At 36.9% G+C, this 27,225-nt stretch overlaps 2 protein-coding genes across 2 annotated transcripts in view; one reads left to right on the plus strand and one right to left on the minus strand.

The window, feature by feature from the left end:
- Window positions 1-346: 346 nt before the first annotated feature.
- NPHS2 (NPHS2 stomatin family member, podocin) lies at window positions 347-25,510 on the minus strand. The gene is made up of 9 exons (XM_053693112.1): window positions 25,379-25,510; window positions 17,604-17,865; window positions 13,734-13,837; window positions 12,670-12,742; window positions 10,424-10,506; window positions 8,162-8,365; window positions 2,115-2,170; window positions 1,736-1,814; window positions 347-614 (listed from the first exon to the last, which is right to left on the minus strand). Exons 1-9 carry the CDS (start codon window positions 25,508-25,510, stop codon window positions 351-353), a joined length of 1,257 nt encoding a protein of 418 aa, XP_053549087.1. The 3' UTR covers window positions 347-350.
- A 1,455-nt stretch (window positions 25,511-26,965) lies between these two features.
- TDRD5 (tudor domain containing 5) overlaps window positions 26,966-27,225 on the plus strand; it is a 113,425-nt gene continuing 113,165 nt past the window's right edge. The window contains exon 1 of the mRNA XM_053693114.1: window positions 26,966-27,194. Within this exon, the coding sequence (XP_053549089.1) occupies window positions 26,966-27,194 (229 nt within the window). The remainder of the gene's footprint in view (window positions 27,195-27,225) is intronic.

A 27,225-nucleotide genomic window follows, 5' to 3' on the forward strand; every position in this document is an offset into this window, starting at 1 on the left:
GACAGGTTACCTAGCTGGGAACATTGTCTGTCCCCTACATGACAAATTAAACCTACTGAATTACCCCAGTATATTTGGAAATGTTATATCCACTTCAATTGGGATGAGGGGGAAATAAAATGCTGATTCTTGAAACAATATAGAAATATTGCTCCCCAAACAAACATTATTTCCCCACATTTTAATAACATTTATCAAATCCGTTACAAACTCTGAAAATCTATTTACAAACAGAGATTTGTTTGGTTTTGTAACAAAAACGTATTTTTCATTTGATAAAATACTACCCCATAGTCCTGTCAATATGATATTTTATTACTGTTGTTCCATTGGTTTGTTTATTTAGAATTTTACAGCATTGGGGAGTCCTTTTTGGCTTCTCCGCCTTCATTATCTGCCTTGGGTTTACTTTCCTGTCCTTTAGGGTGTTGCAATGTGTTTAGGCTCATGAGTTCAAATGGCAATGGTAATATGAAGGTGGCAGGCCTGTCGGCAGTCATGCACTGTAGAGTGTGCAGATATCTCAGCTGAACTGCTGTTGGAGAACTGGATAACGTTTCTGCTGCCATTTTAAGGGACTCAGCAACAGTTTTCTCACCTTCTGCAGCAATAACCTAAATGCACAAGGGGAGATTAAGTCAGAATTTATTGTTATGATGTAGTCTGTGAAAAAACGATTTTACGTAAAGGGCCAAATGGTAACTTTGAAAATCCTGGCGAGTGCATCCCTTTTCTTCACTACTATCAATACTTTGGAAGCACCCTGGGTGGATGAAGTGAGTGCTGGCCTGCCTGTTGTTTATATATATATATATATATATATATATATATATATATATATATGTGTGTGTGTGTGTGTGTGTATATACTGTGTATATATATATATATATATATATATATGTGTGTGTGTGAGTGCCTGTGTAGCGCATATATTGTATCCACTCAATTTTCTGTATAATACACCTTTGTCAAAGGGCCATAAAAACATTTTTGTTTTCTTTTCTTTTTTCCCCCATGATTTCGTTAGAGTGTACAATTAAAAAAAAAAACTATACTATTTACTACAATTATCATATTCACCGGGTTCTCTTGGTATTGTTGAAAACCAGGCAGCGCATATGTTTATTTGGCTGCAGTGTTTGCACAATGTATAGCATTGTTAAAAGCATTGTTGCAAAACTGGCACCACATATGGCAAAATATATAAGGATTGCAGGTGGTCAGGTTTGCAAATAAAGAACCTATCTGCGTGCATTCTCTACTTGACGCATTGTGTGGCAAACTTTTACAGAAAGCCACCCATTGGTTGTGCAAGAGCAGGGCGTGTCAGTTACCCTGAACAAGTGTGTCGGGTGATTGCTCCTGCTTCTTTTCAGGTAAAGGAGAGGCAAAAGCTGTGAATGCAACGTAATAAATAAATCTACCCCATAGTGCTCCACACGTGCACGCTCCTCAACCTACCTAGGTATGCTCCTCAACAAAAGATACAAAAAGAACAAACTAAATTTCATTATAGAAGTAAATTAGAAAGTTTTTTTTTTTTTAATCGAACAGTCTATCTGAATCATGAAAGAAACATTTTGGGTTTAATGTCCCTTTACTTAGATTACATGCTGCTTGAATGCTCAGTGAATGCTAAAAAACAACAACCCAGAGTGGAAAAAAAAAAATGACTAAGGACCTGCACTGTGGCCCCCTGTCTGTAAGATGGACAAGTCTGCTTTATAAACCTCACCTTGACTTTTGAGTGTCTTTGTGCTTCTGCTTCCACAGCCATAGATAGCCTTAAATCCTCCGGCAGCTTTATATCCCTACTGCAGGAAAAAATAAACTTTCACTTGGATATATAGACAATGTATTTAGATGTTTTTAAAGGGACGTTAAACACTAAATAAACGTTAGATAGAATGATGCATTTAAAGATTAGTCTGAGAGTAACATGTAGATGCATTTTAAAGTTTCATTAGCTGTAAGTGGAAAGTTTTAGTGTCTGATCTCTGGTTCATTTTCGGAGTGCTAATTGTGGGGGGGGTTTGGTTATTTATCGCGCTCCTGCAAATGGGCCAGTTTGTAATGTCGCCCTTTATATTTTCCTCACTTTTAATCATACCTACATTTCTGTTCTTTCTATTTTGATGCCCCACTGACACGTCACAGCATCCAACGCCACCTGAAACAAATCACCACTGTTCATTAAAGAGATGTTTAATGGGACACAAAACCCAACATTTTTCTTTTGTGATTCAGACCTAGAATACAATTTTAAAAAGTTTCCAATTTACTTTTTTTAAAATGAAATTTGCTTTGTTATCACTGTATTTTTTATTGATCAGCATACCTAGGTAGGTAGTGTGCACGTGTCTGGAGCACTTTATTGCAGCAAACAGTTAAAAGTATTCTTGTAAAACTACACATGCATGCTCCGGAGCCTACCTACCTGATTTTCAACAAAATATAATAAGAGAACAAAGTAAACTTGATAACAGAAGTAAATGGAAACTTTTCACCTGTATGCTCTTTCAAGTGTCATGTCCCTTTAAAGGGACATTCCGGTCAAAATTTAAATGCACATAGATTAATTACATCTTTGAATAGAAACTTACTTTAAATATACATTTACTGGCAAAAATGCTTCTAGTAAAAATTAACACTGTTTTAGGGTTAACATTTTTCTCTGCACGTGCATGTGAAGCATAGCTAGATATTCTCAGTGCACCAGCATTTTAGATACTGCAGCTGCTCAGAGCACCAGTGGGGTCTTGTATCATGTTAACAATTAACAAACGAGTCATTACCAGATGGTACAAGCATCTCTCTGAGCAAGTGCTGTGTTTAAAATGCTGGTAAGTGCTGTGTTTAAAATGCTGGTGCACGGTGCATACTTAAATACACTTTTGAAACAGCTATAGCTTTTATTAAAAGCATGTTTGCTAATACATGTATATTACAAAAATGCTTTTATTCAAAACTGAAATGCATCCATGGGGATTCCAATTTTGTCTGGAATGTCTTTAACATGTATACATAAAGCACATTTCAGACTAAGACTAGCTTATAGTAAAGAAAACAGAACACTTTGCTTTCACTTACTGAATACATTTCTGTTACTCTAAAGAAAATGCAGCTTTCTGTGTTAATATCTTTGAAAAAAAAAAAATATCTCCTTCCATAAGGCAGGGAGAGTCCACAATTTCATTCCTTACTGTTGGGAAATACAACACCTGGCCACCAAGAGGAGGCAAAGACACCCCAGCCAAAGGCTTAAATATCCCTCCCACTTCCCGTATCCCCCAGTCATTCTTTGCCTTTCGTCACTATAGGAGGTGGCAGAGAAGTGTCAGAAGATTTGGATAGTCCTGTTATGGGTATGTTCCCTTTAAGAAAGGACTGGAGTTTTAAGTAGTCATGCCAACCTCTCAGTGAGAGTATTAATAAAAAGTTAGAGTCTGCAAATGCAGGGAAAGCTTATCTGCGAACCCTTCCAGACTGTCACCTAACAGCTCCTGAGCAATCAGTGTTGACGAGTTTCACTGCTTGCTGTTACACACTCAAGTCAATGTCAGAGGCGTCGCTGCAAGACTGTCACACTTGAGAGGCTGTGCCTGTTCCACAGCATGGATCCTGGAGGTAAGACCATTTTATATAAACACTTTTGCTATACAGGGTCACAGTGTGGCTCCTTTATGTCTCAATAGGATCAAGAGTTAATATCTCCTTCAGGGAGATTATTTGAACAGCAAGGGTTTATTTATTACTGCTTTAATGTGAGAGTTTTTGGGCTCATAGACTGTGTGCTTTTGGCTTGGAACAAACAGGTTTCATTTTAATTTTTTGTGTGTTGCGTAGCTCATAATAGCTTAGCGCTTTTTTCATAGCAGGGAAGTCCTGCCCTACGCACCACGTGACCGGGTACAGTCTTTTCATTTTTCTACGATCTTGCTGCGAACATCACTTCCAAGAAGAGTGTTTCACTGTTAGCTGTCTGGGTCTAGGAGGTGGTGAGCGACCCAGCCATTGTGATTATAAAAGGTGCTGTTTTTTGAACAAAGTGTTTACTTTTTGTCTGTCCTTCTGTGAATATATCTTAGCTATGGAGGACTCTGATATTACATTATAAGGTTCCGCTCCTTCTGTACTGATTAATAATTCCTGTTTATATTGTGAGGACTCTGTAGTTTGCCCGTCTGCTCAATTTTGTTCCATTTGCCTAAACACTGTTCTAAAGTTTAAGAAGGGAGACAAGCCTGCTAATACTCATAGCGCTATTAGCCCCTCTGAGCTGTCTACCTCTCAGGAATCTGTGTTCCGAGAGATTACTACCCTTTCTACACTACCCGCTCCACATGCAGTTCCCCACTGCTCAACTAATCCTCCATCTGGAGGGGGCTTTTTTTCTGGCGGACTTTACCGCGCAGTTACAATCGGCGGTTTCTGCGACCCTGAGTGCCTTACCTCGGTCTAGCAAAAGTAAGAGAAAGGTTAAACATAGTTCTCCTGACCTAGAGTCATCTAAATATTTGTCGGATTTAGCTACTATGTCCCAGCTATCTGAGGATGAGTTAACCTATGTAGCTTCAGAGGGTGAACTTTCTGAGTCGGAGAATTCAGTTTCTAAACCTCCTTCAGCGGAGGAGCCCTCCTTTTGGTTTAAAATTGAGCATCTGCATTTTTTATTAAAGGAAGTTCTGTCTATGCTAGAGGTTCCAGAGGCTACACTCTCTAAGGAACCTAAGATCCCTAAACTGGACAGGGTTTATGAAGACAGGAATGTTCCTCTGACTTTTCCTGTGCCACGAATGGGAAAGAATATGATCTTCTTTTTCCCCCTTATCTACTTTTAAAAAATTATTCCCGGTCCCTGACTCTTAATTGGATTTGTTGGGCTCTATCCCTAAGGTGGATGGCACTATTTCTACGCTGGCTAAGTGTACTACTATCCCTCTGGAGGATAGTTCTTCTTTTAGAGAGCCTATCAATAAGACAATTGAGACATTTCTGAGAAAGATGTTTCAACATACAGGTTTTTTATTTTAACCGGCGGCAGCTGTAGCCGCGGTTGCTGGAGCAGCTACCTACTGGTGCGACATTCTGTCAGAGCTCATTTAGGTGGAGACTCCCCTCAACGATATTCAGGAGAGAATTAAGGCACTAAAAATTGCTAACTCCTTCAACTGTGACGCAAATATGCAGATTATTTGCCTAAATGCAAAGGCTTCTGGCTTTGGGGTCCTAGCCCGCCGGGCTCTCTGGTTGAAGTCTTAGTCTGTGGATATGACTTCTAAATCCAGACTCCTTTCTCTTCCTTTCAAGGGGAAGATTTTATTTGGTTACCAGAGGGAAAGGTGCCTTCCTACCGCAGGATAAGAAAAATAGGCAATTGTCTAATTTACGTTCCTTTCATTCTGACAAATCACAACGACAGCAATTCTCATCCAAGTCCGAGCAGCCCAAGAGTACTTGGAAGCCGGCTCAGTCCTGGAATAAGTCCAAACAGACTAAGAAGCCAGCTGAGAACAAATCGATACAGGATCGGATCGAGTAAGGGGCAGACTGTCTCTTTTTTCAGACGCTTGGTTCCAGGATGTACAGGATCCTTGGGTCATGGAAGTTGTATCTCAAGGATACAGGATAGGATTCAAGTCTCATCTGCCCAGGGGCAGATTTCTACTCTCCAGTCTGTATACAAGACCAGAAAAGAGGGCTACCTTCTAAGGTTGCGTACTCTCTAGGAATAATTGTCCCGGTACCTACAGCAGAAAGAGGTTTGGGGTTTTATTCAAACCTTTTCGTGGATCCAAAGAAGGAGGGAACTTTTCGTCCAATTCTGGACCTAAAGTGCCTGAACAAGTTTCTGAGTGTTCCCTCTTTCAAGATGGAGACAATACGGTCAATCCTACCTCTGGTTCAGGAAGGACAGTTTATGACCACCATAGACCTGAAGGTTGCATACCTTCACGTTCCAATACACAGGGAACATTTTCAGTTCCTGAGGTTTGCCTTTCTGGACCAGCACTTCCAGTTCATAGCTCTTCCGTTTGGCCTAGCTACTGCTCCAAGGATATTTACGAAGGTTCTGGGGGCTCTTCTAGCCATTGCCAGAGCACAAGGTATTGCAGTAGCACCTTACATGGACGATATCTTGGTGCAGGCACCATCTTTTCGTCTAGCGGAAGAACTTTCAGAGTCCCTTCTCAATCTTCTTCGATCACATGGATGGAATTTAAACTTGGAAAAGAGTTCTCTTACTCCAAGTACAAGGGTGAATTTCCTTGGGACAATAATAGACTCCATGTCCATGAGAATATTCCTCACAGATCAGATACGTTGCAAGCTAACTTCTGCATGTCTTGCCCTCCAGGCCTTCTTGAGACCCTCAGTGGCTCAGTGTATAGAGGTGATTGGTCTTATGGTGTCCTGTGTGGACATCATTCCTTTTGCAAGATTCCATCTCAGACCCTTACAACTATGCATGCTGAGACAATGGAACGGCGACCATTCAGATCTGTCTCATCAGATCGTGCTGGACAACCTGTCGAGAGACTCGCTCTCCTGGTGGCTCTGTCCAGATCATCTGTCCCAAGAGCAACTATGCAGTACTGGGACAAGATATATATATATATATATATGTATGTGTGTGTATGTGCTGCTGCCAATCACCAGTAGAGCATTTCTGCTCCTGAGCCTACAAAAAGTGTTAACACTCTAAGGTGAAAAATAGGGGCGCTATCACAGCATGTGAAATTATATAGCACAATGTAAAAGTATCAGTAACCAATATCGGCAGGGATACTTAGATCAACTATCACAATTGATATTGCAATAATGTACACAAATAAATATGTACTACACCACATATAGAGTCCAATCAAAAACGTGTGAAAATTGTACAGGTAGGCTGCTCTCCTCGAGGTATAAGACTTTAAGGTTAATCTATAAAAGAGTATAGAAGGCGCCACATAGCAAAATTCTGTATGAAATATCAAAAAATTAAACTAAATGTGATGCACTCACATTTGGTGAAGCACTAAAATGTAGTGCGGGCTGGGCAGACCAGATCCTCAGTGTTGTCCAGTAAAACTCTCCTCTTGGCTCACAAAGTACTGATAGCTGTGGTCTCACTCCCCTCACAATGGGTTGATATTAACGTTTCCCTTGGGAATCAAACCATCTACCCCTTGTGAGGGGAGTGAGACCACAGCTATCTATACTTTGTGAGCCAAGAGGAGAGTTTTACGGGACAACTCTGAGGATCCGGTCTGCCTAGCCCACACTACATTTTAGTGCTTCACCAAATGTGAGTGCATCGCATTTAGTTTAATTTTTCTAATATTTCATACAGAATTATGCTATGTGGCGCCTTCTCTGCTCCTGAGCCTACCTATGCTTTTCAACATAGGATACAAAGAGAACAAAACAAATTGGATAATAGGAGTAAAGTTGTTTACAGATGCATGTTCTATCTGAATCATGAAAGACAATTTGTGGTTTTATGTCCCTTTAAACACATAGGGGTTGATTCCAATCTTTCCAATTTGTTTCTATATTAGAAAAAAACAGGAATGGACTTTTTTTTTTAACAAAGTGATCACAACCCTTTATGAGTCAAAAACAGCCAAACTGGATAACTGCTATGAGATTGAATCTCCATTTGTCAAAAACAGCAAACTAATCTACCGATAATGGATCACCAAAAACCAAAATGGGTCATTGGGGGTCCATGTATGTGTTTTGCAATTGGACGAAGTGGTGTTAAACAATCTGAATGTTATTTGTATATAGGCGTGATAGGTATACTAGGTATATTTGCTCAATTATGTTTTAAAAAAATCTATTTTAAATGTTTTTTTTCAGATATATTTTTTAATTATTAAAGGGACAGTCAAGTCCAAAAAAAATTCACAATTGAAATAGGGCATGTAATTTTAAACAACTTTCCAATTTACTTTTATCACCCATTTTGATTTGTTCTCTTGGTATTCTTAGTTGAAAGCTAAATCTAGGAGGTTCATATGCTAATTTCTTAGACCTTGAAGGCCGTCTCAAATCCACATATTCCATTTTGGTGAGATTTTCACCACGTCGTTTTTGTTACTTATTGTATTTTATAATCTAATTACTAATTGGGTCCATCGCTCCACTGGACCATTCCATCCTTACTAACCTTAACTTCTTCTGCAATACTCTTTCTTTCCATCAAGATATCTGAGAAATCTCTGTGTGCCAAGAGGCGCTTTGTGGTAGTCTGAACCAGCAACTGCAGGGCATTAGAAATGCTGCTTACAGTGGTCAGGTAGAGAGAAGCATTTTCCAGACAGTAGAAACAGATTATGTCAATCTCAAGAGAAGTCAAATCCTTTGTTATGATCTATAAAAAAAAAGAGAGAAACCAATTAAAGAGATTGACACAAACTAATTTACAGAAATAATCTAAATTAGAAACACTCTTTATGTTTGTGGATTCACAGATCCAAGTCTACCAAACTCTTATCTGTAGATACTTGATGTGATCTTCCATTAACACAATAGAATAGTATTTAGACAATAAATTGCACAGAAACGGATAGTTATGGTAACTGTAAATATATTTTAACTGTTTTCTTTCCTCACTAAATATACCATTTACCAGATTAAATAAGTCCCTCCCCCCATGAGCCTATACACAGTAACACACAATTTGCTTTCTTTTTATGCAACATATTCTCGGGTTTGTTTATCACAAGGCGAATGCCCCTTTCGGTTGCAGGCTTGCTCAATTGAGCCTGAACCAGATGTTTATGAAGCAGTGGTTTAAGTCACAGCCTAAACCCTTTCAACCAATTTAGAGTTGGTTTATAAAAATCACCCCGGACTAATTAGATTGGAGTGATTGACATGCCCTGCTCTTGTGCATTTGGGGCGGCAAGAAACCACTCATGCAATGCTAAATATGGGCCCCAAAGCTTGCAATAAAATGCAGACAGGTTCACAAAATCCGATAATTGATAAATCTAGCCCTTTGTATGCAAATTTGAATCTTATTAGCAGAGCTCCCTATTACCCCATAGTTTGAGCAATTTTGGAGCTCTCTCCTGTAATACCTCCTTCCTCTATGATGTTTTTTAATAAGAAAAAAAAGCGGGAAGCCAAACAATAAATATTGGGAGGTATATAGACACTGTGATATCACCATGCAGGGCTAAAACATGTGATAAATGTGCTGGAAGAGCTCTAAACCGTCTGTAACTGTATATTGTATTACTGCCTCTGTCCCTCCTGTAGTTATAAATGTCTCGGGTTCCCTAGATCTGCCACTATCTGATAGTAACAAACTTATCTATGCACTGAAAAAACATGATGAAGCATCTTGAAAAAGGCTATCCAAAGCTGAAACGCGTAGATGTTATGAAGATGAAAAGCTGTGTTTAAATTAGATAATCAGAGCGCTCTGACACATTGTTTTATTAAGGATAACTCTCATTGATGGTAATACTAAGTCAGAAGTATTTAAAGTTCTAACTGTTTGTTAGAAAGGACTTTGCTATTTCCACTGAATGGACTTTGTTATTTCCACTGGATTGAATCATCGTTCCCAGTAATCCGCTAAAATCATTGGCTCAATCAGGTCTTGTGATCCCACTACCTGAACCGGAACAAGCTACCTGGATGGGAGAGCGGCTGAACCTTGGAGGATAACGTATCACAAAAAACGCCAAGCCAGACTGTAAACCAAAAAAACAACATAAGGTAAAGAGTCTGAGAGCCGGAGACCCCTGGTAAGCTACAATTTTCTATTTTTAGCGGAGAAACCCTAAAGGTTTCGGATTCTGGGAACCAACACGGAACTTAAACACATAGACCATTCATTTGAGAGTTTCCTTTTTACAACAGCTGATTATACTCAATATTTCCCTATCTCCCTATTTTAAAAAAGACTATTTTACATCCACAAAAGAGTATTTTATATGGGAAAATTGTTGCTGGACATTTTTTCAAGGCTTCTAAAGTATCAGCCGTAATTTTCAGCTAAAATTTTAAGCTACAATTTTTAGCCACAAAAGTACAAGCCATATTGTATTAGCAAATGCTAATTGCTACAAAAGACTATAGCATTTTATAAACGGTTACAAAAGTAACAGGCACTTTACATCGTTTAACAGCAAAAAGTACTTTGTATTAAATATAAGTTTATGAGCTATATAAGCCAAGCTGTTTTTAATTAATATTAGTTTCATTTTAGGTTACATTATTATTTAGACTATATTAATTGTTCTACCACCGGTGGTATTAGGTAAATTTGTTATAGGTTTTTGAATAAACAAAATTGTTTTATATTATATATTGACATAGTTTGTGTATTTTATTTTTCTTTTATATTTGATCTCTATAGCTGCTTTTATTTAGCGCTCCTCAAATTGGTTGTTTTTATATAACATGAATATTTTACCTGGTGGAAAGGAACCTCAAGGGTCTTTACACGGAAATCCACTTTATGACACTTGTCCAAACATGGCAGGTAGAAGAAGAGGCCTGTAAATATATAATATTGTGATGCTACTGTTACAAATTAGTGATGTTAACAAACAGCTAATATGTTATACAGTGTTAAATGCTGCATTAGGAGTTAGGCTATAGGATATATCAGATACTAAAGGAACTATCAATTCAAAATGGATTCCTTCATAACATATTTAAAGGGACATAAAAGCACACACTTTTAAAAAGTACACACACACATATATATATATATATACACACACACACTCACCGGCCACTTTATAGGGACACCTGTTCAATTGCTTGGTATCACAAATTGCTAATCAGCCAATCATATGGCAGCAACTCAATGCATTTAGGCATCTAGACGTTGTGAAGACGAATTGCTGAAGTTCAAACTGAGCATCGGAATAGGGAAGAGAGGGGATTTAAGTGACTTTGAACGTGGCATGGTTGTTGGTGCCAAACGGGCTGGTCTGAGTATTTTTTTAAACTGCTGATCTACTGGGATTTTCACGCACAACCATCTCTAGGGTTTACAGAGAATGGTCCGATAAAGAGAAAATATCCAGTTAGCGGCAGTTGTGTGGATGAAAATGCCTTGTTGTTGTCAGAGGTCAGAGGATAATAGGCAAGCTTGTTCGAGATGATAGAAAGGCAACAGTTACCCAAATAACCACTCATTACAACCAAGGTATGCAGAATACCATCTCTGAACGCACAACACGTTGAACCTTGAAGTAGATGGGCTACAGCAGCAGAAGCCCACACGGGGTGCCCTGAGTCTTGATTTCAGCTGCGAAATTCAGATGGTAGGGTCAGAATTTGGCATAAAACAACATGAAAGCATGGATCCATTCTGCCTTGTATCAACGGTTCAGGCTGGTAGTGGTGGTGTAATGGTGTGGGGGATATTTTCTTGGCACACTTTGGGCCCCTTAGTACCAATTGAGCATCTTTGAAACGCTACAGCCTACCTGAGTATTGTTGCTGACCATGTCCATACCTTTATGACTACAGTGTACCCATCTTCTGAAGGCTACTTCCAGTAGGATAATGCACTATGTCACAAAGCTCAAATCATCTCAAACTGGTTTCTTGAACATGACAATGAGTTCACTGTACTCCAATTGCCTCCACAGTCACCAGATCTCAATCCAATAGAGCACCTTTGGGATGTGGTGGAACGGGAGATTCACATCATGGATGTGCAGCCGACAAATCTGCAGCAACTGCATGATGCTCTCATGTCAATATGGTCCAAAATCTCTAAGGAATGTTTCCAACACCTTGTTCAATCTATGCCACAAAGAATTAAGGCAGTTCTGAAGGCAAAAGGGGATCCAACCCGGAACTTACAAGGTGTACCTAATAAAGTGGCCGTTGAGTGTATATATACAGTATATATATATATATATATATATATATATATATATATATATATATATAAAATTGGTGTGCTGTCATCATGGAATAATAGTATTATATAGTCATTACTTTCTTCTTCAAAGCAGACTTATAATAAACTACAAAATACGTGAACGCTATCATCAAATCTGCGTTGTTCTCTTGGTATAGTTTTTTAAAGAGCATATCTAGGTAAGCTCAGGAGCAGCAACACACTACTGGGAGATAGCTAGTGAATGGTGGCTGCACATAAATTTCTCTGGTCATTGGCTCATCCAATGTATTAAGCTAGCTCCCAGTAGTGCATTGTTGCTCCTGAGTCTACTCTTCAGTAAAGAACACCAAGAAAATGAAGCAAATTTGATAATAGAAACAATTAGAAAGTTGTTTAAAACGTCATACTCTATCTGAATCATAAAAGTTTAATTTTGTCTAGACTATCCCTTTAATGTAACCCTTTTCTTACAAATAATGTGGTGTAGTGCTCATTCGTATGCATGATTGATATTTTAGAGTTTACTGCCATATAAAATCACGTCTGATTCTTTCTTGTTACTAGAGAGGAAATGATTCAAGTTTAGATTGCAAAAATGTGAAAGTGTTCTACAAAGATATTGCAGTAAAAATGTGACAAAAATGTAAAAGCAAATAATGTGATTTTGGGGCACATATCTGTTGCATTACTTTATAAAGTAAAGCTTCATCCAATGACCAAATCTTAGGGGGAAATGACCTTGTGATTTTACTTTATGCTTAAATAACCAACATAAGTAGGAAATAATTAATTACCAGGTCCTTTTGCCCTTCCTGGAAGAAGTCGTCCCAAGCGAAATATAACTGCTCGTTCGTACTCGCGCACTACCTGTAATAGCACAACGTTGATGTATTAATGTTAGTAATAACGTACCAATTCTATTCACAAAAACAGTATATTTGTACCAAACACAGACAAAAGATTCTGGATATATAATGCATTGTTACATTAAAGAGATATGAAACACAATTTTTTCTTTAATGATTCACATAGAGCAGCAATTTTAAGCAACTTTCTAATTTACTCCTATTATCAAGTTTTCTTCGTTCTCTTGGTATCTTTATTTGAACAGCAGGAATGTAAGCTTAGGAGCTAGCTCATGTTTGGTTCAGCACCTGGGTAGGGCTTGCTGATTGGTGCATCGTATATTTATGACCAATCAAGCACTGTGCTGTAAAACATCTGTATACAAAATATATGCCTTTTAAGCATTTCAAATTGTAATTTTGTTTGCATTGTGTGACATTACAGGGAAATGACCCTTTAAATTCTCTTTAGTATGTTTATCTTATGTCCTTTTGTTGTGGCCAACAAGAGAGATAAAAATAAGCTCCAGCTCTGATCAACCAACACTGATGTTGTAGGGTCAGGGTGTTGGATTCTGCAGGTTACTTTCCAGCCTCTCGGGGGTAAAAAATTTAATTACAATGTCCCTCTAGGAAACAAATGTCAAGTGAGTTTTATAGAAAGATGTAAAACCCAGTAATTACAAGACTTTTTTTTCTCATTGTAATATATTAACAAACCAGCTGTGACAATTTTCTGAATACATTAACAGCTTCAATTGTTTTTCAATGCCAAAACTCCTTCCACTGTTTGCCTTATCTGGTGGAGCCAATCCAGACGGGAATTGGGGGCAAACTAAATAATGAAAGTAATGAAAGTATATTGTAAAGTTGCAGATAACTGAACATTTCATAGTATGATCTCAGAGTGTTTCATGTGCCTGCTTTGCATTTAGATGAACTACCATCCAAGGCTTGACAAAGCTAGAAGCCACCATACAAGAAGTAGGTTTGTACAGAACAGAAATCCTCACCTTCACGCAGAACCAGATAGAAAGAGGCAGTGTGGCGATGACCACTAGTACACAACATCCTATGAGCAGAATCTCGCATACTCTAAAGCTGGAAGACTTCACTCCTGGAAATATAATCACAGGGTTTTGTATGAGCTTAGGTGCATATAACATATTGTTAAAGGACCAGTCAATACAATAGATTTGCATGATAAGAAGACAATACAATAGCACTTTTTTTCTGACAAATGTCAAAGTTATGTCTATTCCCACTCCCCCTGTATCATGTGACAGCCATCAGCCAATCACAAATGCATATAAGTATATTCTGTGAATTCTTGCACATGCTCAGTAGGAGTTGGTGACTCAATAAGTGTAAATATATAAAGGCAATGCACATTTTGTTAATGGAAGTAAAATGGAAAGTTGTTTAAAATTACTGCTCTATCTCAATCATAAAGTTTAATTTTGACTTGAGTGTCCCTTTAAGACTGCTGCATTGTGATTTGTCAGAGACAAGGAAGAAAGAATGACTATGAATAAAATAAAGGAGCAAGTTTAGGTTTCTGAGAAAACTGAAAACTGACATTTCAGTTAAAGTGAATGTAAAGCTGAACGTACTCGCTCACGTCATTGGATACAATTTAAATAATGAAGCAGACTTTCATTCATCAAATTGGTACTATTTATTGATATTTACCTTTTAACGCTATAACGATAAGCGCCTTTAAACCCATAGAGGCCCATTTATCAAGCTCCGATTGGAGCTTGACGGCCCGTGTTTCTAGCGAGTCTTCAGACTCGCCAGAAACAGCAGTTATGAAGCAGCGGTCTAAAGGCCGCTGCTCCATAACCCTGTCCGCCTGCTCTGAGCAAGCAGACAGTAATCGCCACAATTCATCCCGATCAAGTACGATCGGGTTGATTGACACCTCCCTGCTGGCGGCCCATTGGCCGCATATCTGCAGGGGGCGACAAGAGCTGCTGGTGTAATGCTGAATACGTAGAGCGTATTGCTCTCCGCATTCAGCGAGGTCTTGTGGACCTGATCCGCACTGTTGTATCAGGTCCGCAAGACCTTTGTTAAATAGGCCTCATAGCATTAAAAGGTCGCTGTTTTTAAAATGACATGCTCTAAAACCACTTTCCAACTTCCTTCAATTATTTAATTTGCTTTGTTTTCTTTGTTTCCTTTGTTGAAAAGCATAACCTAGGTAGGATCAGGAGAAGCAAGCTGCTGATTGGTGGCTATGACATACATGCCTCTTGTCATTGGCTACCAAGAATACGAAGCAAATTTGCTAATAGAAGTAAATCTGAATCATGAAAGAAAAATGTGCTCAGTTTAAAAGCAATAACAATTGTATTATTTTGTACACTTGATAACATTACTCCAAAGAGATTTAAAAACATTGTGGTTATGGGCATCGCCATAAATAATTCCTGGTTGGGGGGGTGGAAAAAAATAAAAAAATACCCCAGCAATAATAATGTTTATACAGACAAATGCCAATACATATTTAATTGCATTAGATGCTGCATTCATGAATGCCCCCCCCCCTATACACACACACAGATGCCCGTGTAGTAGCAAAGAATATTGTAAAATACTTTTATTATTTATTTTGCTCAATGCTGTGGGTTTTCTGCTGTTTCCAGAGGGGCTGGAGTGTATACTGCAGAATCCAGAACCTGGACCCTGCAATATGTTACACAATTTATTAATGCACACGCTCATTTATATTCACGTTGCTTTTCATGAGCTGTGTCCCTTGGTTGCAGAACAATGCAAATCTTGTCTACAAAATTACATTTCTGAATACTTACAAAACAATTATTTTGTATGTGGATATTTTGTAATGCTGTGCTTAAAGGGAAAGTCAAAATTAAAGGGACACTCAAGTCAAAATTAAAGGGACACTCAAGTCAAAATTAAAGGGACACTCAAGTCAAAATTAAAGGGACACTCAAGTCAAAATTAAACTTTCATGATTCAGACAGAGCAGCAATTTTAAACAACTTTCCAATTCACTTCCATTAACAAACTGTGCACAGTCTTTTTATATTTAAACTTTTTTTGAGTCACCAGCTCCTACTGAGCATGTGCAAGAATTCTGAGAATATATATAGGCATTTGTGATTGGCTGATGGCTGTCACATGATACAGGAGGAGTGGACATAGACATAACTGAAATTTGACAGAAATAAAACTATGACTCATTTGAAGTTCAGACTAAGTGCTATTGCATTGTCTTGTTATCATGCATTTGATGGCACTATACAAATAAATGATAATACACGTAATAATAATTTATTGATTATGCAAATCTACTGTATTAACTGGTCCTTTTACAATTCAGATAGAGCTTGTAATTTTAAGAGGCTTTTCAATGTCTTTTATTATCAAATTTACTTTTGTATCCTCTGTAAAAAGGTATATATAGTGTAACTAGGCATGGTAAAAACAACAAAAAAAGCAACTTCATGACACCAGTATTTAGAATAAAAAGGCTGTCACTATTTATTCAGAAAACAAATAGGCACTCAACGACACATTCTTCTTATTGATTCACCACCAGAACAAACACTCAAAGCCTGAATCTAAAAATGTTGCTGGGCCACACACGGTTTTTCACACCAACACTTGCAGGGGCTGCTTTCCGTAATTTCTATTTTAAAAAAAGGCTCTGCGAGTTGCTAGATGTCTCCCTTAGAAAGTATTGGAGCTCACTGGAAAGGGATATGGGGAGTGCAAAGTTAGCAGGGGGTGCACTATAAAAATTAAATACTGCAGCAAATGCAAATCAGATTACTCTGCATTTAGTTTATAGTATATTACAATCACCTCTATTTTCATGTACATGTGCTTTTATATTAGGGTAATAAGTGTTTTATGTATTTTGACACAAGCTTGTGACCTTTTAGTTAGTGAGAAAAACAGCGAGATCTGCAGGGGAAGCCGTTTACAGAATACACCAGACCTGCAGGAGAAATTTCAGCTACATCTATGGAATGCTCCTGTTTAGCCATTAGCAGAGGCGGGGAAACAAATTTTATCAGGAAAATAATACGCTTTCAGCCTTTCAATCTCATTATAAATACTAATTTCACAGCGTCTTTTGCATGCACAGTGTAGTTTTATTACAATTTCTACTGTGCACCTTAAATAATTTATTTCCTGCACAATTTCAATGTGTATTTTATTTTTTAAAATTTTGGGCATATTTTTATTTTAATATTTCATTTTATACAATTTTAAATTACATTTTTTTGTGAGCCCTATTGTAATGGATGCATCAGCCTCAGATACTTAAATGCAGGGAACAGCCTTTTGGCACTGTCCTCAAGGTAAAAACTGCCTTTATAGAAGTGGGATGGGGCCGATATTTCTATACAATCTCACAAAAACAGAGAGCTTTATAGAATCATTAATTAATTACATGTACTACCATATATAAAAATATAGTTTAAAGCAGGGCTCGACAAACCCAGGAGCCAGGAAATCTCTGGCTCCTAGAATTTTACCCCTGGCTCGCAACTGGGTTATTCTCCATATATCTATATAGAAATACCACTGTCTGGCTCCTAAAAGTTTTTCAGGCTCCTAAATGTTATACTTTCATGATAAAGATAGTGATCATGCAATTTTAAACCCGCAAAGGGGTTAAACACACAGTAGAAGTACCGCTCGAGACCCGCAGAGCACTGTGGGTCCTGAGCAGAAACTGTCGCTGATCCAATCAGCAGCGCTAGTTACACATAGTAGTGTAGGGATGATAGTCTTAAAATGACGTACTGTAATTAATTAGAGCATGTCATTTTTGGGCTATTTTGGGCCCTTAAAATAAATAAAAATATATTGTTACAAGATAAGTTAGCTCTGTCCCCTACCTTCATCCTTCTGATTGCTCTCCAGGAGACCCATCACTTCTGTCTCTGCGTCTGAAGCTACCACATCATCAACGTCCACCACCGCAGACACTTTTGCATCTTTTCTCTCCATCTCCCTGACCTGGCTGCTTCTAGACCGGCCCGCATTCCCCTTCTTCTCCCTCTTGGATCCAGAGAGGTCTCTGTGCCTCTGGGGGGGCTCCCGAGAGGAGCTGCGGGACCTCTTCTCAGTCATTGCTATGTGGGCAGTTAGGGGGCAGAGCTGAGGATTTATATAATGCAGACAGGTGGGAAATGTCATGAGAAGGAGGATGAATTGTGAATTCCAGAATTAACCATAACAGTCTTTACTAATTATCTCTGGGAATAAGCAACAAGTAGATAAGAACAAACAAGAAATGCTACTCCTACATAGCTGGTGATAGCTTAGCAGAGATGAAAATAAATATCACTACAATTTACTAGTCAGGAAAAAAAGGTTTCTAGTACATGGGATTGCCAGGTTATTCATACAGATAGTGTGTTTGTGTGTGTGTCTGTGTATGTGCATGTGTGTGTATGAATATGTGTGTGTGTATGTATGTGTGGGTGTATATGTGTGTGTGTATATGTGTGTGTGTATGTGTCTGTGTGTATGTACATGTGTGTGTGTATATGTGTGTGTATGTGTCTGTGTGTATGTACATGTGTGTGTGTATATGTGTGTGTATGAGTATGTGTGTATGTGCATGTGTGTGTGTATGAGTATGTGTATGTGTATGTGCATGTATGTGTGTATGAGTATGTGTGTATGTGTGTGTGTGTATACTGTGTATGTGTGGGTGTATATGTGTGTGTCTGTGTATATGTATATATGTGTGTATGTATTATGTATGTATATATATATATATGTGTATATGCGTGTGTTTGTATACTGTGTATGTTTGTGTGTGTGTGGGTATTTGTGTGTTTGTATGTGGGTATTCGTGTGTGTGGGTATGCGTGTGTGCATAAATGTGTATATGTGTGTGTGCATGTATTTGTGTATATATGTGTGTGTGGGTATGTGTGCGTGCTTTTATGTGTGTATGTATGTGTGTGTGTACATAAATGTGTATATGTGTACATAAATGTGTATATGTGTGTGCATGTATGTGTGTATATATGTGTGTGTGGGTATGTGTATGTCTGTATGTGTGCATGTTTTTATGTGTGTGTATGTATGTGTATATTGTATCTAATTGTGTGTGTATGTGTGTACCTGTGTGTGTATTTGTGTGTAATTGTGTATGTGTGTATCTAATTGTGTATGTGTGTATCTAATTGTGTGTGTGTGTATTTGTGTGTGCCTGTGTGTGTATTTGTGTGTAATTGTGTATGTGTGTATCTAATTGTGTGTGTGTGTGTGTGTGTGTGTGTATTTGTGTGTGTATGTGTGTAAGTTACTGTGTGTGTGTGTATTTGTGTATGTGTGTGTATTTGTGTAACTGTGTGTGTGCAATTGTGTATGTGTGTAACTGTGTGTGTATGTGCAGTCAATGAGGTGAATTATGTTACTGTCAGTGAAGGGAATATAACCCATGCTCAATTGTGAAAATGATATATAGTGGGATTAAGCGCTTTGGGGAGAAACCTTTATGTCAACCCCAATCCCACCTGTGCCATGTTATCCAGTATTCTGTGCAGGACAGCTGGCAACCCAACTAGTAGCCCACTCAGGGCCAGATTACAAGTAGAGCTCTATTTAATGCCCTGCTCGAACGTTAACTGCACTAGAAGTAACCTTTTTGCACGCGTCGGTTTGCGCGGAAAGTGGAGTGGAAAGTGGCTAATGGCCGATTGGACGCAAATCTGCAGGGGGCGGCATTGCACCAGCAGTTCACAAGAACTGCTGGTGCAATGATAAATGCCGACAGCGTATGCTGTTGTCATTTATCGATGTGCGGCAGACATGATAAACTACTTCGTATCATGTCCGCTCCCACATTGATAAATATGCCCAATAGACTTCAATGATGTGCGCAGTTCAGTAAAAAAATTAACACCTATTGCTCACGCGCTAACCCGACACGCTAAAGGCGAAGGTAGTTATGTTATGAATATTTTACATTCCAATATTCTTCACATAGAAGAAAATGTTCTTTATATATATATATATATATATATATATATATATATATATATATATATATGTATAGATATATCTTCTTTTTTTAAAATTATTGTATAAATATATATATATTTATACATTATAGCACTTTCTAGGTAAATACCTTGTCATATACCATATACATTTTAACCTTTATAAAACATTTTTGATAATATTTATATCAGAAAGTGTATATGTTGTGTTTGGTGAACATTAGCGCACTTGTAATCTAGCGCATAGTGTTTAAATGCACTGCATATGTACATATGTCCTTGAAGCAGTAAAATAAATGTTTTCCAGAAGCATTTTTACTAATACAAATATTTTGCAAAAATGCCTCTATTTATACTTTATTTGCCCTCATGCGCATTGCAGTTGTAACTGGCGTGTCCTTTTAACGATGACATTGTGTAGGAAAACTGAGAATGCTTCTCAAGGTGCAGCATATAACAAAAATAAAAATACAACAGAAATAAAGATTGCGTCTTTTAGACATGCACATTTATTTGTCATTTGTTTGCAACACAGTGAAGTTGCCGGTGGTTTCTGGTAGTCAACGAATTGTGACACTTTCTGGTGCCTCCTCCACTCTACTCATGACTCTCTATATATTTTAGAAAAATATCTGTAATTTGTCATATATTTTGAGTTGCAGTTTTTTCCAATACATCCTTAGTCTGAAATCTCTAAATACCAGAAAAACACAGGTAACTAGTTAGAAATATTAATAAATCCATACGTCCAAAATATTAACCTTAGCTGACTTTATCAGTTCACAAATATTCCCCAGTCATTACTAGCAGAAGAGATGGACAGATTTTTGTCTACACAGGGAGAAAACACTGGAGGAGTTGTCTGTTTTTCATCAAATTCTTTTCAAATTACAAATGTGCCCCATGCCCTAACCTTACTAGAAATGTCAGATGAATTCTTGTGTAAGGCAGATTAACTCTTCTGTTGCTGACTGTTTATTGATATGCATTGATTGGTTGAGAGAATGGTACAGACGCAATGACAATAATTGTAAGATTATAAGGTTAAATTCTTTAATAAAACATCAATAAAATAAAAATGTATCTTATTTTAGTACTGATTTAAACCATAACAACATGCTGTTTTAAAATTGAAATTAGTATTGTTTTGTTTTTTCCCCCTCAAGGTGTTTATATGTATTTTTTAAGCTGTAATTACATGAAACCCATTTCATCACATGCTCTGTGTGCATAATTAAAGTTTAATTTTCCCTTTCCTATTACTTCAAAGCTACTAACTACAACTTTTTGTGTCCTATCTAAAAGAGGTTGCCATTATATAGTGTGATATTTAGCACTGTATACTATACAGTACATACTGTAAAAATATATCTAAATAATCTATAATATATATATATATATTATAGCATGTATATTTTTTATAATTATTCATTTTTTAAAATATTTAATATTTCAAGAACGTGCATTGAGGTTAACAATTCTTCATGTGCCCTAACCCGACACCACATTAGTCCTAAAGTGCAAAACACGAAGCTCGATACGCATATTTTACATTCCTATGTTCTTCACATAGAATTTTTTTTATTATTATAAAATATGTATTTCTATATATATATGATAATGTTAAGGTAAAGTATATATCTATACCTATATATCTATAAGAATAGATATCTGCAGGTATAGGTGTATACAGATATATATAGAAATATGTATTTACAATAAAAATTACATTATCCTGTATGTGAAGAATATTGGAATGTTAAATATATACTATATATATATATATATATTATATATACAGTAAAACACATAAATACATATGTATACACAAACATATTTAGACATATATGTATGTATATGTATAATATAAACCTCATATACCATATACCTTTTAACCCTTGTAACTTTTTTTTGTAAGATTTATATGAATCATTTTTATCAGATAGTGTTTTTATGAGTGTAACTAATTTTCAATGTATTTATGTTGTTTTATGCAACTTTTTCTAACGCACTACCCTTTATCCTAAAGTTTTAATTTATCTTTAAGAAAAATACAATTTTTAATGTGTAATCCTGGAGAATATAAACAAGTTATAAAGCCCTTGTTGTTTTACCTGTGTTCTATCACAAAATTTAAGGCTAGAAATATTGAAAGATTTTGGACTGCACTCAAAATTACTAGGTGAGTTTTTCAAGTATTTCAACTATCTTTTATTTAGCAGAAGAGCACTGATTGGGACATCATTACTGCTTGTTCCCTGCATATCTGTATTTCTCATAGACTGCTGCTAGAGTGAACATTGCAAAAGAGCTTGCACTTTTTATGCATGAATAGCATGGTAACTGGATGTGAGAATATCTTTCTCATGCAAACTCTCCATGAAGTGGGAATTTTAGCAGCAACTTGCTTCTCAATACCTGACAACTCTGAAAATAATGAAAGTTAGCAATATACAGTATATGACTTTATATAGCAGGGAACAGCTGCAAAATGCGGCCGCCCACACTCACTTTACCTAATCAGTTGTACACTGCTGACATAAGGGCTGCCTGGATTATTTCTGAACTGTAGCACATTTGGTGTTCTACATGTGATCTATGCAGATCCTGAAGTTTGAGGGCAGATCTGAGTGGATCAGTTGGGAACTGTCAAGGAACCCACACACCCACACCACCAGTGGACTCCATGCAAATATATACAAATTTCAAAGTGTTTACTGTGAGTTTAAAAGAGATGGTGGAGTTAAATCATCATGGGCTCATTTGCTCTCACTAGCAGGGACCAGAGCTGCACAGCACCGGCCCTGGGTGGAAACACTGCTGATAAGTAAATGGGAGACATAGTAGGTTACTGGCATTGGCAATATTAGCGGTCCCTGTACTTTTGACTGTGTGCTCCCCCCATATATAGTCTTTGGAGATAACACAGACCCTCCTGTAGCAAATGGAAAGAGAAATGAAACCATACTTTCTTTCATGATTGAGATAGAGTGTACAATAAAAATAAAACTTTCCTGTTTACTTCTGTACTTTGTTCTCTTGGTATTCTTTGTTGAAAAGCAGATAGCTAGGCTCAGGAGTGTGCAGGTTTTTGGAGCACTTTGTCAGCAGTTTTGTAATAATACTTTTAACAGTTACACATTGTGCAAACACTGCTGCCATCTAGTGCTCAAAAGTATTCTTGCAAAACCGGTGCCATATAGTTCTCTAGTCTAGACAGATGGATGCTACCTAGAGAATTAACCCCTTTGTGCCGGTATAATAATGTTCACATCGCTCAGCTAAGAGGTTAAATAACATTAGAATTTTTCTAATAGTAAAAATTAAGCTATCTACTACACAGATTTACATCATTTGGTAAAAGCTGTTTACCTAATGAATCGTGTGTAGTGTAGCATATTTTTGCACAAATAAGTGCTGGTGTCTTACTCTAGCCAGTGGCGCTATGGGCCACATGTGGCCCTTAGACCATAGTTTGGGCAGCCCTGGCTAGGTCTTTTGTTTAGGGAGGAACCTTTGTGTGCTCCTCACTTGCACATGATCGCTTTCACTGAATCATACTTTATAATAAAAAAAACCCAGTAGAGTTAATATATTGACATCAAGACTGACAGGATGTCAACAAAAATGTATCATTTAATTGTATTTAAATACTTTTCTGTTTCCCCCTCAGCACCTTCATATTAGGGGTAGAAACAAAATATCACAATGACCACCTAGACTAGTCCCTAGCGGCCCCGCCATGCTGACGCAGTGGTGAAATAATGTAGCAGCGCACCCTAGACTAACAAACGCGCCAACTATGTGACGTACCCGTCACGTGACGCACCAACTCCGCAGCGTCGTGGCCCTGACGTCAGCGCGGAGTGGGGTTCATTGCTGCTGGTAGGTAAGGTATACCTCTTTATGCGAGGTAAGTGGTGTAGGTGGCTGTGTGAGGCGTCACATTCCTGGCACCTATAGTTATTGGTAGTTACCTCAGTATGGTACAGTTATAAATGATAGTTTAACTCACTAATGATATATTGTGTACTGTTAGTAATAAACGGCATCTCGTATAAACTGCTTGGTTTTAATTTCCTGTTTTTTATTAAGATATATATATATATCTGCCCCATAAGTATTTATACATATATATCTTTTTTATTTTATATATATATATATATATATATATCTGCCCCATAAGTATTTATACATATATATCTTTTTTATTTTATATATATATATATATATATATATCAGCCCCATAAGTATTTATACATATATATCTTTTTTATTTTATATATATATATATATATCTGCCCCATAAGTATTTATACATATATATCTTTTTTATTTTATATATATATATCTGCCCCATAAGTATTTATACATATATATCTTTTTTATTTTATATATATATATATATATATATATATCTGCCCCATAAGTATTTATACATATATATCTTTTTTATTTTATATATATATATCTGCCCCATAAGTATTTATACATATATATCTTTTTTATTTTATATATATATATATATATATATCTGCCCCATAAGTATTTATACATATATATCTTTTTTATTTTATATATATATATCTGCCCCATAAGTATTTATACATATATATCTTTTTTATTTTATTTATATATATATATATATATATATATATATATATATATATATATATATATATATATCCCATAAGTATGTGTGTGTATATATATATATATATATATATATATATATATATCCATCCCATAAGTATGTGTATATGTATGTATGTATGTATATATATATCTCCCATAAGTATGTATATATATATATATATATATATACTGTATATATATCTTTTTTTATTATAATATATATATACGTCTTACCACAGCAACACACTCTAGTCCGGTGCAGAAATCCAAAATATATATATTAGTCTAATTTTAATACCATAGACCACCACTGTTTTTTTTTTTTTTATACATAAACATAAGTGGGTTCATAAAACTCCTTCAAAGTAAAAAAAAGAAACAACAACACATTTCTGCAAGTAGCTTGTGGCTGGTATGACCAGTGCTTGTCCTATATACATGGTTATTGCTGATTTAATTTTATTTACTGTAGAGTGTTAGGAAAACTGGATATTTTAGTCCCTTGTTTACTTCTTCAAGGGACATGAAACCCGAAATTTTAATTTAATGATTCAGATAAACGATCCTTTTAAACAACTTTCCAATTTACTTCTGTTTTCTATTTTTACTTGATTTGTGGGATATCCTTTAGTGAAGGAGCAACAATGCACTACTGAGAGCTAGCTGAACACATATATGTGCATCCACCAATCAGCAGCTAGCTTCCAGCTCTTGATCCTACCTATGTATGCTCTTCAACAAAAGATACCAAGGGAAGAAAGCACATTAGGCAATAGAAGTAAATTGGAAAGTTGTTTAAGATTGAATGTTCTATCTGAATCATGAAGGGAAAAATGTGGGTTTCCTGTCCCTTTAAACGTAAGGCAAACTAACTCACTGTTTAAAACAAAGCGTAAAATAATTTTTATCAAAGACCTCTTCATAAACACGAACGACTGCCCCTCCTAAAAGTCTGTGCCCCCCTCATATAAAATTCATGCATAATTCAGCCAATCCTCCCCAGTTTTTTAGTTACTTACATGAATTGGCAGTGGTCCAACACATGCGCAATAGCTGGGACAGCTGGACTGTATCACACACTGTGCCAGGCGCTGCTTACTATGCAAACCAGTGATCCCTAAGTCAGAACATGCTGTGATCTGAGATGTCATCGCAGTAAATGCAACATGTCTGCAGAATGAACAGGACACAGCAGGAGCTGTTAGCACTTTTACTTTGCAGCACTGCTCCATATCAGGCTGTTCTCTTTAAACAGCAATGTGCTCTGGCTGCACTGTTTAAGTTTTCCTTAACACAGTGCAGCCAGAGTGAAGCACTGTTTGAAGAGGGCAGCTGAATATTGATGACCGTCAATGCTTTAGTGTAACTGCCTAATTTAAAATTCAATTTAATTTAAAAGTGACCTGCAGACAAAATTTCACTAAAAAAACTATCATTGCAGAAAGTAAAAAAAAAGTTCTGCCTCTGGGCCAGTGATATTGGCAATTACCCACTGGCATCAAATTGTGCTCAAGTGCGTCGTTATAGCCTACCTAGGTACTCCTCTGATAGAACTCATGAGTATCAATAAGGTTAAGAAACAACAATGTTCAGAGGCCAAGTAAGAAAAAAGAGAACAGAACTGAAAAGCAAAGGTATTTGCACTTATATTATGCATCATCCAAGCTACACATTGGGTTCAAAGTATTCAAGGGACACATAACCCATTTTTTTTCTTTCATGAGTCAGCTAGAGCAGCAATTTTAAGCAGCTTTCTAATTTACTCCTATTATAAATTTTTCTTCGTTCTCTTGCTATCGTTATTTGAAAAAGCAGGAATGTAAGCATAGGATCCGGCCCATTTTTGGTACAGCCCCTGGCTACATTTAGCCACCAATCAGCAGGCGCTATTCAGGTGCTAAACTAAAAATGGGCAGGCTCCTATACTTTTTCAAATAAAGATAGCAAAATAACAAAGAAAAATGCATAATAAGAGTAAATTAGAAAGTTGCTTAAAATTGCATGCTCTATCTGAATCATGAAAGAAAAAAAAAAATTGGGTTTTGTGTCCTTTTAACATATAGCTAAAGTTCTGCTGTAACACAATGTATCTCCTAAGCAGCACAAGTCAGTGATATTCACCAATCGCTATCCGTGTCCTGCTCAGGAGCTGCAGTGTTGATGCTTCTGATTGGGACTTTAGCTATGTGTTTAACCTTTTTGAAGGGCACTAGTGTTACAAGGTGTTAATAAACGCCCTAAGGAATTAGAACACTTTTTAATTTTCCATTGAAATTAAAAGGACTATTTAAAGTGCCATGAATGTTGTTTATGGCATTGCTGAATAATTGGGTAGCTGGTCAGGCACTCTTTTAAATGTATTTATTTTTCTGCAATTAATGCATATTGCAAAATTTCTTCTGTGCAGTTGAAATATGATTTTTATGTTCATGTTAACGTGATGTGAATAAAATATAGACCAGATCTGATCATATGTATTTATATTTAACATTTTCCCTAATTTTATTTATTCTTCAGTCTCGGATACCATTGAATTATGAGAGTGTTAATGGAGTGTAAATTATTGGATGAAAATGAGCTGTGACGTTCCCTTTCCACCAAATAAAATGGATGAGGAAAAGCTAATGCAGAGTGTTCAGAAAAATGTACGTTCCTTGCTCCTCGCGTCTAAGGATGGACTAAGCCTTCAGGAATTGGAGCAAGATTACCGAATGATGATTGGCTCAAACCTCCCTGTGCGGGTTCTTGGCTACAGATCCACCCTTGATCTGCTTATGGATATGCCAAGTGTGGTAAATGTCCGTACACAAAGGGATGGCACAGTAATGTTGTCTGGTATGTTCCTCTCATGTTCCTTGCTTGTCTG

Source organism: Bombina bombina, chromosome 10 (assembly GCF_027579735.1).
Source record: "Bombina bombina isolate aBomBom1 chromosome 10, aBomBom1.pri, whole genome shotgun sequence".
In the NCBI taxonomy this organism is placed as follows: Eukaryota; Metazoa; Chordata; class Amphibia; order Anura; family Bombinatoridae; genus Bombina; species Bombina bombina.

Coding starts and splice junctions, on each gene's coding strand:
- NPHS2 (XM_053693112.1), bottom strand. CDS start 25,510: ATGACATCTCAGATCACAGCATGTTCTGACTTAGGGATCACTGGTTTG. Junction 13,838..17,603: donor GAGCAATCAGAAGGATGAAG/GTAGGGGACAGA, acceptor TTATATTTCCAG/GAGTGAAGTCTTCCAGCTTT. Junction 8,366..10,423: donor TTGAGGTTCCTTTCCACCAG/GTAAAATATTCA, acceptor TTTTTTTTATAG/ATCATAACAAAGGATTTGAC.